The 12,478-nt window shown below is 56.9% G+C and overlaps 1 protein-coding gene and 1 long non-coding RNA gene across 2 annotated transcripts in view; both read left to right on the top strand.

Annotated features, from left to right (window-relative positions):
• The window catches only part of RUVBL1 (RuvB like AAA ATPase 1), a 40,917-nt gene extending 36,238 nt beyond the window's left edge, over positions 1–4,679 (top strand). Inside the window, exons 10-11 of the mRNA XM_025991589.2 lie at positions 3,050–3,141; positions 4,297–4,679. Of these exons, the coding sequence (XP_025847374.1) occupies positions 3,050–3,141; positions 4,297–4,456 (252 nt within the window). The 3' untranslated portion in view covers positions 4,457–4,679. The remainder of the gene's footprint in view (positions 1–3,049; positions 3,142–4,296) is intronic.
• A 4,286-nt stretch (positions 4,680–8,965) lies between these two features.
• Positions 8,966–11,003, top strand: LOC140593895 (uncharacterized). Its single transcript, XR_011994292.1, has 2 exons — positions 8,966–9,971; positions 10,150–11,003. It is a non-coding gene; the product is annotated as an uncharacterized lncRNA (long non-coding RNA).
• The last annotated feature ends 1,475 nt before the right edge of the window (positions 11,004–12,478 follow it).

Genomic DNA, 12,478 nt, shown 5'->3' with positions numbered 1-12,478 from the left:
TTGATCCCCAGTACCTGTGAGGTGGGAGAGCTATTATCACTGTATTCTTAAAGATGAGGATGCGGAGACCCATGCCCACTTATCTGCCCAAGTTCATAAAGCCAGTAGGTGACAGGACTGACAAACTGGAGTCCAGGCTGCCTGGTCTAGAAGCCCATGTTCTTTATCACTGGGGCCACCAGCTCCCACTTGCTAGAAGTAGCTCAGTTAGAGGAGGATTCTCAGTGGCAGTTTGTTAGCAGGGCTTTCTTTTGGGAGCTCAGAGGGCCTGTCCAGGGCACTCCCTGGCAGCTCCACTGCTCCCCGTGGCCCCCTAGCCCGACCCTGCTGCCGTTTATTCTTAACCAGCACTCACCAGTACTGTGGTGATGCAGGGAGCTGGAGACCAACAGAACACCAGAGTGGTGACAGTACAGGGTGGCTGTGGCACATTGTTTAGGACGCAGTGTCCATGGCCGGAGCCTTGTCACCAGATCATGGTCTCTGGCTCCTAGATGAATGCTAGGTTGAAGCCAAGGCATTCACTGAACAGAAGCATAGGCAGAAGCAAAGGTGAGGTTGGTCACATCCCCATCCTTACCGTGGAGGGCAGCCTCACGGTGCTTCATGGCCTAGTGACTTGAGCTATTGGCATACCTGTGTGGTCCTTGGCTGCCTTCGTCCTCCGGAAGGTCTGCTCTCTCTTTTCCAGGTTGTTTTGAGGACTAAGTGACTAACAGGAGGGAGGGGACTAGGCTGGCCATCCTTTGTCCCAGCGCAGCTATTATTACTGCTACTAATTACTTATAGGTGCTCACTGGCACCTGCTGGGAGCCTTACAGCAGCTCCCAGTAACCCGGCTTTGAGGCTCCTGAACAACGAGGGTCCTGTGGTCACAGAGATAAGCTGCTGAGCTAGGACCCTACTCAGAGCCAGTTCACTTTGGTTGCCTCCAGTTCACCTTTGTTGCCTCACCTTTGTTGAGCGCTTGGTCTGAGCTCTCCTGGACTGTTCTGTAGTATGCCTCTGGCTCCTGGGCTGGTTCCCATCTTTGCTCAATCAGGAGGGCCTCTTTTCAGGCTTTCTCTTGTGTGAGCAGAGGTCAGACCAGCTGCCAGGATGTGCATTGCTTTGTTCTGGTGGGTTCAAGGGATAACCTCAGCATTTTTACTGGAGCCTGAGGTAGATTTTTTAAAAAACAAAGTAAATGTAACTTGTGTACTCTGCCATCAGTGCCAACACCCTCATAAACTATCCTTGCAGGTTATTAAATGATTAAAGATCTAATTTATGAACTGTCCATTTCTGAGCAGTCTGAAACTGGAGCTTTTGGGATTGCTCTGACCTCCCGAGAGAGAGAGAGAGAGAGAGCGAGCGTGGAGTGGCCCTGACATTCCTGAAGCCCAGCTTTCAAATGCTGTGCAACTCGCTGAAGGCCAGTTGCTCTGGGCTGAAGTTCTCCCCTTGACCAGGCTCCCAGATTTAGTATTTGCATCTCAGAGTTTCTGATGGCCCCTGGAGGACATTTTTCTTGGCAGGACCTGGAGGTTTCCTTAATCCCCAGCTGTCAGTGAAAAGCCCTTTAATGTTGGAGCACAAACCTACCTGGCTCTGGCTGTTGTGGTCAGAGAGGAGTCCCGTGATTGGAGCCAGGAGCAGGGATCTCTCTCTCAGCTCCTTTTTGTGCCATCCTTATGCCTATCCAGCAACTTCTCTCTTCTCGGCTACATTTAGCTTCCAACCGTAGACGGTGGAACTCCTCATGCACAAGCTAAGAGTCTTGACAGAGGTCGTACCCGCAGCCCACTGGCTGAACAGAAAAGTTCTATGAATTACTTGAACAATTTGCCAACATTTAGAAATTGGGGACATTTCACACAGAAGTCTAAGTTCTGAGTCTCTTTTGACCAAATGAAACTTCCCTGTGGACACCTGCCCTCTGCCCTGGTGGCACCAGTGGCCTGCAGCAGAGGGGCCAACTGCCCTGGCTCATGTGGCCTCATCTATCTTGGTCCCTGCCCTGGTCCAGTTGTGCGAATCCTGGCTTTCCTCTGGAGCAGGACTTTCCCATTCACAGCAGCTGATATGCCAAGTGCCCTCGCCAGAGTTCCCAGACACTGAGCTGCCTGCCCCCACAGGTGTCTGCCTGAGAGCCGCAGGGCTAGTGCAAAGAGTCCGGCTCCTAAGCCTCTGGTCCCTGTCTTCCCCTTACAAGGCTTTTGCTAGGGGCTCAGTCTTTCCCATTTCCTATGCCTCTACCTCGGGTGTTTTTATGGCTTTAATTTAAACAAGGGCTTCATGATATCTTGTTTACGAAGCTGCCAAAGTGAAAAATTCCTGTATTATATGAGGCTCGAAGTCCTCGAGTTATCTCGGCTCCCCAACACACAACATCATTATCCCAGCTGCCCCTTATCACTCAGTGCTGGTGTGCCTGCAGGATCCCGGTGCCACTTGTGTTATAGCAGCCCCGCCGCCAGCTTGCCTCCCCTCCAACTTCACCAGGATCTTCAAACTGCAACAAGCATCAGCTTCTTCGTGATAGATTAGATACCTCCGAGTGATGTTATGAGGGCTGGTAAATCTTTAAAAGTAACTTTTTTGATTTATTTAACCATCGTATTTATCAAGCAAATAAAAGATGTCTCTTCCCTGAGTGCTTGTAGGTGGTGGTGCCATGCTGGGGAGGAAGGTTAGAGCCCTTGAGGGAGCCCATGGCAGGTTTCGGAGGGGCCTGTGTTCTCTAGATCTAGGGACTGCATTAGGGAGGCTGAGGAGGTAGGCACTGAGCCACCCTGGCACATGCTTTGAGGGGTACCAGCCACCTTCTAGTCACTGTGAACTCTGGCTGTAAGCCATTCACACAGAATGTCGTGTGGCTAGTGCCCGGATGTGTGTAAGGCCAGCAGTCCTGGGCGGAGGCCAGCTCTCTGCCCTTCCAGCCTGGATTTGGGCCTCTTTGGCACCGATGATACAGGACAAGACACATGGGACAAAGTTGTTTTTAAAGCACATGTTAAAGGGGACACTTGGTTGGTCACTGTTGATCATGGTCATTTTCCTCCAAAAGATCATTAAAATCCGAGCCCAGACAGAAGGAATCAACATCAGTGAGGAGGCACTGAACCACCTGGGGGAGATTGGTACCAAGACGACTCTGAGGTAAGCACATCTGCCTAGAGCTGCTCCCCACCTGCTGGTGCCTGCCCAGCAGCCCTCTGGGGCCACCGTCAGGCCCATTCTGGGGCATAAAGGCAGGTGCCTCTCACAAGGCACAGGACCACGTCTGCTCTCACTGCTTTGACGGAGGTTGTCCTAGGCACTGTGATTTAGAATGCAGAATATTTAGGTGATGGTGCTTATAGAGCTAGAGTGACAGGTTAGGTCCCCTGTCCCGGAGCAGATGGTCCCCTGTGTGGAGAGCTTACCAGCCTCTGTGGTGGAGGAGATGGACAATCCGGAGATCAGGGTCGAAAGCAGACGGTTCACTGGCCAGGGGCTCTTCATGGTGCAGAGGGTGGGAATGGGTTTAGGGGAGGGGGAAGGAGGAATGTGGACACAGATTGCTCTCCTGACTCTTCACCAGTGGCCCAAAGCCAACTGCCTATGCAGACGATGCCCCTCTCAGTGTCCTGACTGATCTCATAGCCCCTAACCAGTCCCTAGTTCCCTGTTTTCCTTTGAGTCTGTTCCTTGCTCCAGGTTGAAGCAGAATTGCAAGCTGTTTTATTTGGGGGAACAGGGCTTTAAAAACTCCTCTGAGTTTCATGCCTTTGCAGGGAGAAGGTGCCTTTTTTGACTGTGTGTTCATCTGCCTGCCATGTTCACTTGACTTGCACCTGTGTGTACCACAGTTTGTGTCCCCCCACCCCCTTTTAAAATATTTTACTTACTATCTAAGGGGGCTCCACATTGGGTATGGAGCCTAACATAGGGCTTGAACTCATGACTCTGAGATCAAAACCTGAGCTGAGATCAAGAGTTGGATGTTTAACTGATTGAGTCACTCGGGTGCCCCAGAAAGATTTTATTGTTAAGTAACCTCTACCCCCTATACGGGGCTCTAACAGCTCCAAGATCATGAGTTGCATGCTCTACCGACTAAGCCAGCCAGACGCCCCTGTGGCCTCTTTCACGTAGCAGTGCAGTTACAGCCTGTCAGAGAACTTGTACACTGACTGAGATTTGGGGCTATGATGTGTCATGCTGGTGACCTGTGGCCCTCCTGATGGGGTCGCGACAACAGGTCTTGCTGGTGTGGCAAGGGGGCTTCCCCTTCGTCCCATCTCACTCCTGCCCTGGCCGCTGTCACTCCAGGTACTCCGTGCAGCTGCTCACCCCCGCCAACTTGCTGGCTAAGATCAATGGTAAGGACAGCATCGAGAAAGAGCACGTCGAGGAGATCAGTGAGCTCTTCTACGATGCCAAGTCCTCGGCCAAGATCCTGGCTGACCAGCAGGATAAGTACATGAAGTGAGACGGCCAAGGTTCCCTTCGAGAGACACCTAGAGGGCTTGGCTGGGTGCAGCCTGTGGGTGGGGGGCTCGCATTGCGCTCAGCTCTGTCCCCCTGCGGCGGTGGCTGGCGGCACCACCAGTGGGGAAAGGGTCTTTTTAAATTATCGTAACTTCTGCAGTGGCTTTGAAGGAACCCTGCCTCACCTGGCATGTTTTCTAATAAAATCTTGTAGGTTATTTTGATTACCTGTTTCTCTTAATTTTTTAAAAATAAACTTTGTATTTTAAAACAGATATAGATTTCTAGGATTGTTGTGAAGACCATACAGGGAGGCCCCGCTTTGCCTGGTTAACGTCCTACTGTACTGTCCATCTGATGAGGCGGTGTTAATCTGTGGGGCCCTCCCCAATCGTGGTTTCTGCTGACCTGCTGGTGGAGGAGCGCTGTCGAGGTCCTCAGCGGAGTTTGGTGATGTCTTTCTCACAATTACCTGGGGTTGTGGGTTCTTGGCAGACCACGGAGGTGTGGTGCCATTGCTGTCACACCGCATCGAGGGTGTGTGTGTGTCAGCATGGCCTCACGCTGTTGACAGTGGGCCGCAGTCACCTGGCTGTGGTACTGGGCGTCAGGTTTTTCTTGTCCCCCAACGTATTTTCCTCTTTGGAAGGAGTCCTAAGTACAGCCCCCGTGTAAGGCTGGGGAGTTCCGCTCCATCTCTCTTTTTTATTTTAAGATTGTATTTATTTACTTGAGAGAAAGAAAGAGAGTGCACGAGGGTGAATGGGGGAGAGGGGCAGAGGGAGAGCAGGTTGCCTGCTGAGCAGGGAGCCTGACACGGGACTCAATCTCAGGACCTAGGATCATGACCTGAGCCCAAGGCAGATGCGTAACGGACTGAGCCGCCCAGGCGCCCCCCTGCTCCCTCTCCCCAAAGCCAGGGTACCTACATAAATTCTCCGGGATTCTGTACAGGAGGGATCTGTTCTCCCCATTCTCTCCCATTTGTGTATTTACTCCATCGTGCATATCAGTATGGATCAGGGATACGTATATACTTGGGGTTATAATCCAATACTGTTATTTTCTGTCTTTGGCCATTGAGCGCTCTTTTGGTTGGCTCCTGTGTCCCTCTGACACATTTGTCCACCGAGTGGGGCTTTCAGCCCCTGGAGAGGAAGGGAAATGGCAGCCCTGACAGACACCGCAGTGGAACATTCCGTCTGCTAGGATGAGCCACAGCTCCCTCCCTCTGCCCGTCTGGTCCTTGTCATCTGGCATAGCCACCAAGCCTCAGTAAAGGCTCATCATTTGGTTCTCTGCCCACATGGGCAGGGTTTCTGTGCTCTTAATGTGCAGGAGAGGGAACCAACCAAGACAGGGATCTTGATCCAGTCAGGGCTTGCATCCCAGTTAGCCATGAGGGCCTTTGTGGGGCAGGCGCTACTGGTGTCCCAGGAGTGATAGCCCACCTGAGCATGTATGGGACGCGGCAGGCAAGAGGGCTGAGGTCATGCTGTGGGCGTCCATCTAGGGCCTCCAAGAGTTCCCTGGCCACACTTCCACCCTCAGGAAGCCCCTGCCAGTCCCTGTTGGATCTTCTGTGGCCTGGCCCTTGAGGGAAGTGCCCCCATGGGGTCTTGGGGGGCGGTGAGGAGACCCAAGTTTGCTGGGGGATGGTGGGACGCTTCCTGAAGTCCCGGCTGAGCACTGCAGCCTGCCCGGCTGCCCATGTCCTTTCTGCTGGTGCCTGGGTCTGGTTCCTCCCACCTCAAGGCACATGAGTAAAGAAGAATCACGGGCACCCCGGTGGCTCAGTGGTTTAGCACTGCCTTCAGCCCAGGGCCTGATCCTGGAGGCCAGGGATCGAGTCCCACGTTGGGCTCCCTGAATGGAGCCTGCTTCTCCCTCTACCTGTGTCTCTGCCCCTCTCTTTCTCCCTCTCTCATGAATAAATAAAATCTTAAAAAAAAAAAAAAATCACACATCTAAGGTGTGGCAAGAGCTATTAAGTACTAGAGCCTGTGTCACTGCTTTCCATTTCCTTCCGTGTTCTCATGGTGGCCCTGTGGCCCTAAGAGAGTGGTGCAGGTTTAGTTACCTGCCTAGCTAGTAAGAGGTGGAACCAGGATTTAGTTAGACTGGCTAGACTCCGGGCTCATCACCCCCTGGCCATACCACCTGCCTCAGTGTGTGAGTGGTCGGCAAGGCCTTCGCAGTCTGAGCCCTGTAGCAGACAGGTGAGGTGAGCAGGGTCAGGTGTGAGGATAGTGGCTCTGCCCCAGAGGGATCTCTCCCCGCAGCCCCCAAACCTTCCACAGCATTTGAGGAGCAGGCTAGCGGCAGTGATGCTGGCAAGCGTCAAAGGCACAGGTTAGGACAGTCCTTGCAGCTGCTCAGGGATCCCTGATGGCCAGAGCAGTCTTGGTGAGGAGGGGGTGTGTGGTCATAGCCCCTTGGTCCTGCTCCTTAGGGATCCTGGCCTTGGCGGTGCTCAGGGAGCTGGCCCGCCTCGCTCATCTGTGCTCCAGTGAGGGAGATGGTTCTGGATAGGTAGGAAGGTTGGGTTATTTTAATTTTCCTCCTATTTTTTCCAGTAAGTCCTGTGATTATTACATTAATCTTCCAGGCGAAGTTTTTACAACCAATCCCTCGCCGACTATGAGAAGTTTCTCCATCCATTACCAAGAGGGAAACAGACCCTGGTGGGGAGGAAAATATTTGTTACATCTTATCAGGCTGACACACAATCTAACAACAATTACAGCAGCCCCATTTTTTGCACTATTTCAGCTCTGGCGTGAAAAATTGTTGTAATATTAAAGTGAGTCAGGGTGGGGGCTGGTCATAGAAGAGGCTGCTGCCATTCCAGGCTCTGGGCCCTGGCTTTCTGGCCTCCCCCGGCAAGCCCACTGGGCTCCGAGGGAAAGGAGTGTTTGCGTGTAAATCCCAGCTCGCTTCTTGGGCTAACGGCCCTGAAGCTGCAGAGACGCCTAGGAATGTGGAAGGGCTCCTGAAAGACCCGTGCCCCCAGTCCTGCCCCCAGCCCTTGCTTTGCAGCCCAAATGCCTCTTAGGCATTTGCTCACCACCACACCTCTTAGGGTGTTCTCCCTGGACTGCTTAAAACGATGTTGTGTTTTTTAGGACTAAACAGATAGATGGAAGTGTCACACCAGAAAAGGACTTCTTGGTGAGCAAACCTTCCTCAACGTTTTTCTAATATAACCGAGCTGCCCAGTGGTGGTGTGCACCCTGCTGGTCTCCATATCTGACCCCAGGGTCCGTGGGCTTTTGGCCAGGAAAGCAGTAACTGGCCACCCTGCCGCAGTTCTCTGTGCACCTCCAGGGCCAGTCCTGGAGATGCGCAGCTGGTCCCTCCTGCTCTTAAAGGGGTCCCAGACTGGTGACAGGTGGGGGACAGGAGCAGCCAGGTTCTGGGCACATGGCCCACGGGGATGTGGTTTTGATTGGGGTTAGCCCTTCCTTGGTCCTGATGAGGTCTCCTCCCTTCTGATCCTTTGAGCTTAGGTTTCCTCATCTACAAGGGGGGACAGTTGTATCCCATTAGATGGATGTGGGTACATGGTGAGGTGCTTATGTGGCTGCATCATGCATGACAAATACTAAAATTTGGCAGAGTTCCCAAGCCTTACCCCGCTTGGGAGAAGAGACGATACAGTTTGTCCAACAGGAGGCAGAAGCTGGCTGGGCCCCAGCCCTCCCTACCTCAGGCAGTGGGCCCTTGGAAAGGCCTAGAAATCCCAGGTTTCTGGATCCTTCTCTGAGGCCCAGAGGGACCAGCTCCTGCTCAGGGCCACACAAGGTCTAGAGCAGAGGAGAGAACTGGCCAAGACCTGAGCTTTTCCCTCTGTGTCCACAACTTGCAGAACCAATGTGCTGCCCCTCACATCCCCGAGGCCCAGCCCGGGCTGGAGTGGCTCGAGGGGACACGTAGCAGCGCCCCGGTTCCGGCCAAGCAGTAGCCAGGGCCTGGCCAGGCCAAGCCTCCCTTTCGGTGTCCTGGGACAGTGTCCGCCGGGGCCCGCCTGCTGGGCGCTCCCCTCTCCCCCGGTGCCTGCCCAGGGTGTGCAGAGCCGCGCAGCGGGCCCGGTGCTGGGGAAGGGCGGGCGCCCGGGGTGGGGGTGGGGGTGGGGGTGCCGGCTGGCGGCCGGCCGGCCCCGTCGCCATCCCCGTCACTGGCGGCAGGCGCGGTGATTAATGGCCCGGCCGCGCCGCCCGTGCCGCCATCAGCGCGTCTGGGCGGCGATGGATGCGGCTGTCAGGCCGGCCCGGCCCGCGCTGACCCCCGGCCCCGGCCCGCGCGATCAATGGGCGGCGCGCGGCGGGCGGCGGCTGGGCCGGCGCGATAAGATGGGCCGATGGGCGCCCGCCGATTGCCCGCTCCGTCACCCGCCGTCCCCGGCCCGGCCCCGGCCCCGTCCGCCGCCCGCGCGCACAGCGGCGCCGTCAGCGCCGCGTGATTAATGGGGACGCGGGCAGCGGCGCGGCGGGGCGGGGCGGGGCGGGGCGGGGCGGGCACGGAGGGGCGGGGAGGGGAGGGGAGGGGAGGGCGGGGAGGGGCCACCTGCCGCGGGCCCAGCGCGCCTCGCTCCCGCCCCGGGCCCTCGCCGCGAGCACGCGTTTGCGGGGACCCCGGGGCGGAGGGGGGGGCGGCGGCCGCTGCTGAGACCCCGGCTCCCCCGCCCCGGCCCCGGCCCGGCCCGGCCTCCCCGCACCGTCCCAGCCACGGCCCCCACGCAGAGCCCTGCCCTGGGTCCCCACGGCCCAGGGGACGCATCCTGCGACTGCCCTGCCCTCCCGCCACCCCGGCGCCCCACTGCGCGACACCCGCCTGGGCCGCGGCGCCCCGGGACGTGCCTGCGGAGGGGAGCGGCGGGAAGGGGCGGCCGCCCGGACGCTCGGCCTCCGTGGACACGCTGACGGGAGGCGCCGGGGGGCTGCCCGGAGGAGGTGACGGGCGCGCAGGGCGAGGCCAGCGCCCAGCAGGGCGGGAGAGCGGGCGGGGGCGCCCAGTCGGCGGGGAGCCCGAGGGGCCGGAGCGGCCGAGGGCAGCGCGGGCGACGGGCCAGCCGCGGCCTAGCCGGTGGGCGGCAGCGGGGCCAGCGCCAGCCCTGGTCCCTGTGGGTTCCCCGGGGTCCGCGGGGCCTCCCCTCCGCGGCGCGGCGCGGCGCCCGGACTGCGGAGCCGCAGCGCCCCCGCGCGGCCAGACGCGCACAGCGCCCGGCGCCCGCCCGCCCGCCAACCGGGGGAGGGGGAGGAGGTCCCCGCGGCCCCCCCGCTGCCCGGCCCGCCTCCCTGCGAGATGCAGAGAAATACATAAATATACGTGTATGTTTAAACGGATAATTTAGCTCGTGGCTCAAAATGTACAAAGCAGAGGAGCTGCACGGTGAGGCACGTTGGTCTCCCTGCGCGTCCGCCGCGTCCCCGCGGTCCTGTCCTCGCTCCACGAACCTCCGCGACGGCCTGCGTGTGTCCCAGCCAGCGCGCAGCCCACGCGGTTGCTGCCCACGGGTACGAACAACGTCGAGCCCCAGCGGTTGCAGGCACTGTGCAGGGAGCGCCCGTGTCCTCTGCGTGCCCTTCCTCGCCTCCGTCCCTCCAAAGTTGCAGCCAACAGCGCACTTCAGCCCTGAACTCCGCCGCGCATCTCCAGCCACGTAGAGTTCAGTATTTGTGCTTTTCTTTTCAGGTCACACTTGTCCGCAAGGAAATGCACTAATCCCAAATGGGCCAATTCATGAGTTTTTGACGAATGAAACCCAAACGTTATCAAAGATGGTTCTGTCACCCCGGAAAGTTCCCTTGTGCCTCTTCCCGGTTGGTCTCCGACATACCGGAGGAAAAAATACTGTTCTGGACTCTCACCGTGGATCCACCGGGCCTGCTCCGGATGGCGGCTGTGTCTGCACTCTCTTGGGGCCAGTTTCTTTCAGGCAGACCCATGCTCCTGAGAGTCAGGCTGCTGCGCCCTGTCCTGTCCTGGTTCCCGGGGAACTGCTGTGCGGTTCCGCGCGCACCCCTCCCTTCACCTCCTACTGGCTGTTTGGCCCATCCTCCCTTTCCAGCTTTTGTGAATAAGCTAGTTTCTTTTTTTTAAAGAAAAAAATGTTAAAGATGCCAGTCGGATTTTTAATTCTTTTCCGATATTTAGCAAATATATTTAAAATTTATTTATCATTATTTTAAAAGATTTTATTTATTCATGAGAGACAGAGAGAGAGAGGCAGAGACACAGGCAGAGGGAGAAGCAGGCTCCATGCAGGGAGCCCGATGCGGGACTCGATCCCGGGATTACACCCTTAGCGGAAGGCAGATGCTCAACTGCTGAACCACCCTGGTGTCCCAGATTTTGAGAGAGAGAGTGAGACAGCACAAGCAGGGGGAGAAGCAGGCAGAGGCAGGGGGAGAAGCAGGCTCCCCGTTGAGCAAGGAGCCTGATGTGTGGCTTGGTCCCAGGATCCCAGGACCATGACCTGAGCCGAAGGCAGATGGTTAACCCCTGAGCAAATACATTCTTATAAAATAGTGGATGTTGTTACAGAATGTGTGTGATGTACAGTCTTTTTTTTTTTTTTAATGTGATCTCTACACCCAATGTGGGGCTTGAACTTACAACCCAGAGATCAAGTTGCATGCTCCCCCAACAGCCAGCCAGGCGCCCCACATTCTTGTGTAGGTCTTTGTAGAGGCACAGATTTGGATTTCTCTTGTGTAAATACCCAGGAGTGGAAGGGCTGGGTGTAGCATGGGCTTATGTTCAAATTCATGAGACCTGTTCCCGGGGCACAGTGTTCTTTAGCCCCACCCTCCACCCCAACTTCTTAATTTTTTTTTTAATTTTTATTTATTTATGATAGTCACAGAGAGATAGAGAGAGAGGCAGAGACACAGGCAGAGGGAGAAGCAGGCTCCATGCCCCGGGAGCCCGATGTGGGATTCGATCCCGGGTCTCCAGGATCGCGCCCTGGGCCAGAGGCAGGCGCCAATCCGCTGCGCCACCCAGGGATCCCTCCACCCCCCAACTTCTTAAACACAGAAAGTAGCACAGGCTCTTCCTGCTGCTTGGCAGTTTTCTTGGAGGTTCTTCTAACAGCATATAAGGAACATCGTCCCAAGTCCCTTCCATGGGAGGAGCTGCTGCAATTTATCTTCTGATGGGCATTTAGACGTTTCTAGCTTTGCTGAGCTGGTCTTTGGAGGATGAACAGGAATTTGTCAGGCACCCCAAGCACTGAGGGGAACCCGGGGAGAGCCCAGAGGCTTGGCAGACACAGCAGAACCAGTGCTAGGGCACGAGCCTGCTAAGGGTAGGATCCGCTCCTGACCCCTTTACCCCCAGGGGCCCGATGCTGGATGCAGAGAGTGGTGATGTGGAGGGGTGCTGGCCAAAGGCTCTGGGGCAGGGTGATGGAAAGCCCCAGAATGTTTGGGGCAGGGGAGTGAAGTAGGCACTGCCTATAACGGGCACTCCTGGGACTCTCCAGAGCCAGGCACGGGGGGGGGGGGGGGGGAAGGAGTTCACAGCGAGTGTTGGCTTGGACAGTGGTCGCATGCCCACCCCCCTAGGGCTCGGCCCATCTCTCGGGCAGAGACGGGAGGCTCGAGCACCTCCTCCCCCCTGAACCTGAGCTCCTGAGGACTTCTAGCCTGGCGGGCGTGGGCTGCGGGGCCAGACAAGGGCAGGCTCCTGGCTGACTTCAGCAAGAGGAAGCTGTTGGGAGGGGGCGGGTTCCGAAGCCCTCATCCCGGCCCCAGTGACGCCCCTCGCACAGGTACCTGCACAGGTACCCTAGGCAGGCCCAGCAGCCACGCGGGAGCTTGGGGCAGGAACAGTGTCCTGGGCTTCGTTCATCTCGACTGCCACTAGGTGGCTGTGGGACATCTAGTCACACTGCATCTCCCCGCGCCTCTTTCTGCACCAAATGGGGAGAAAGTGGTTTCTTCCCAGGCCTCCCGTGGCTTGGGGGTGGGGGAACACAGAGGTCACTGTGGCAAGTGGCCAGCACAGGGCCAGCCCC

The sequence above is a fragment of the Vulpes vulpes genome, chromosome 9 (genome assembly GCF_048418805.1).
Source record: "Vulpes vulpes isolate BD-2025 chromosome 9, VulVul3, whole genome shotgun sequence".
Taxonomy (NCBI): domain Eukaryota; kingdom Metazoa; phylum Chordata; class Mammalia; order Carnivora; family Canidae; genus Vulpes; species Vulpes vulpes.
This window is presented reverse-complemented; position numbering and strand designations above follow the sequence as displayed.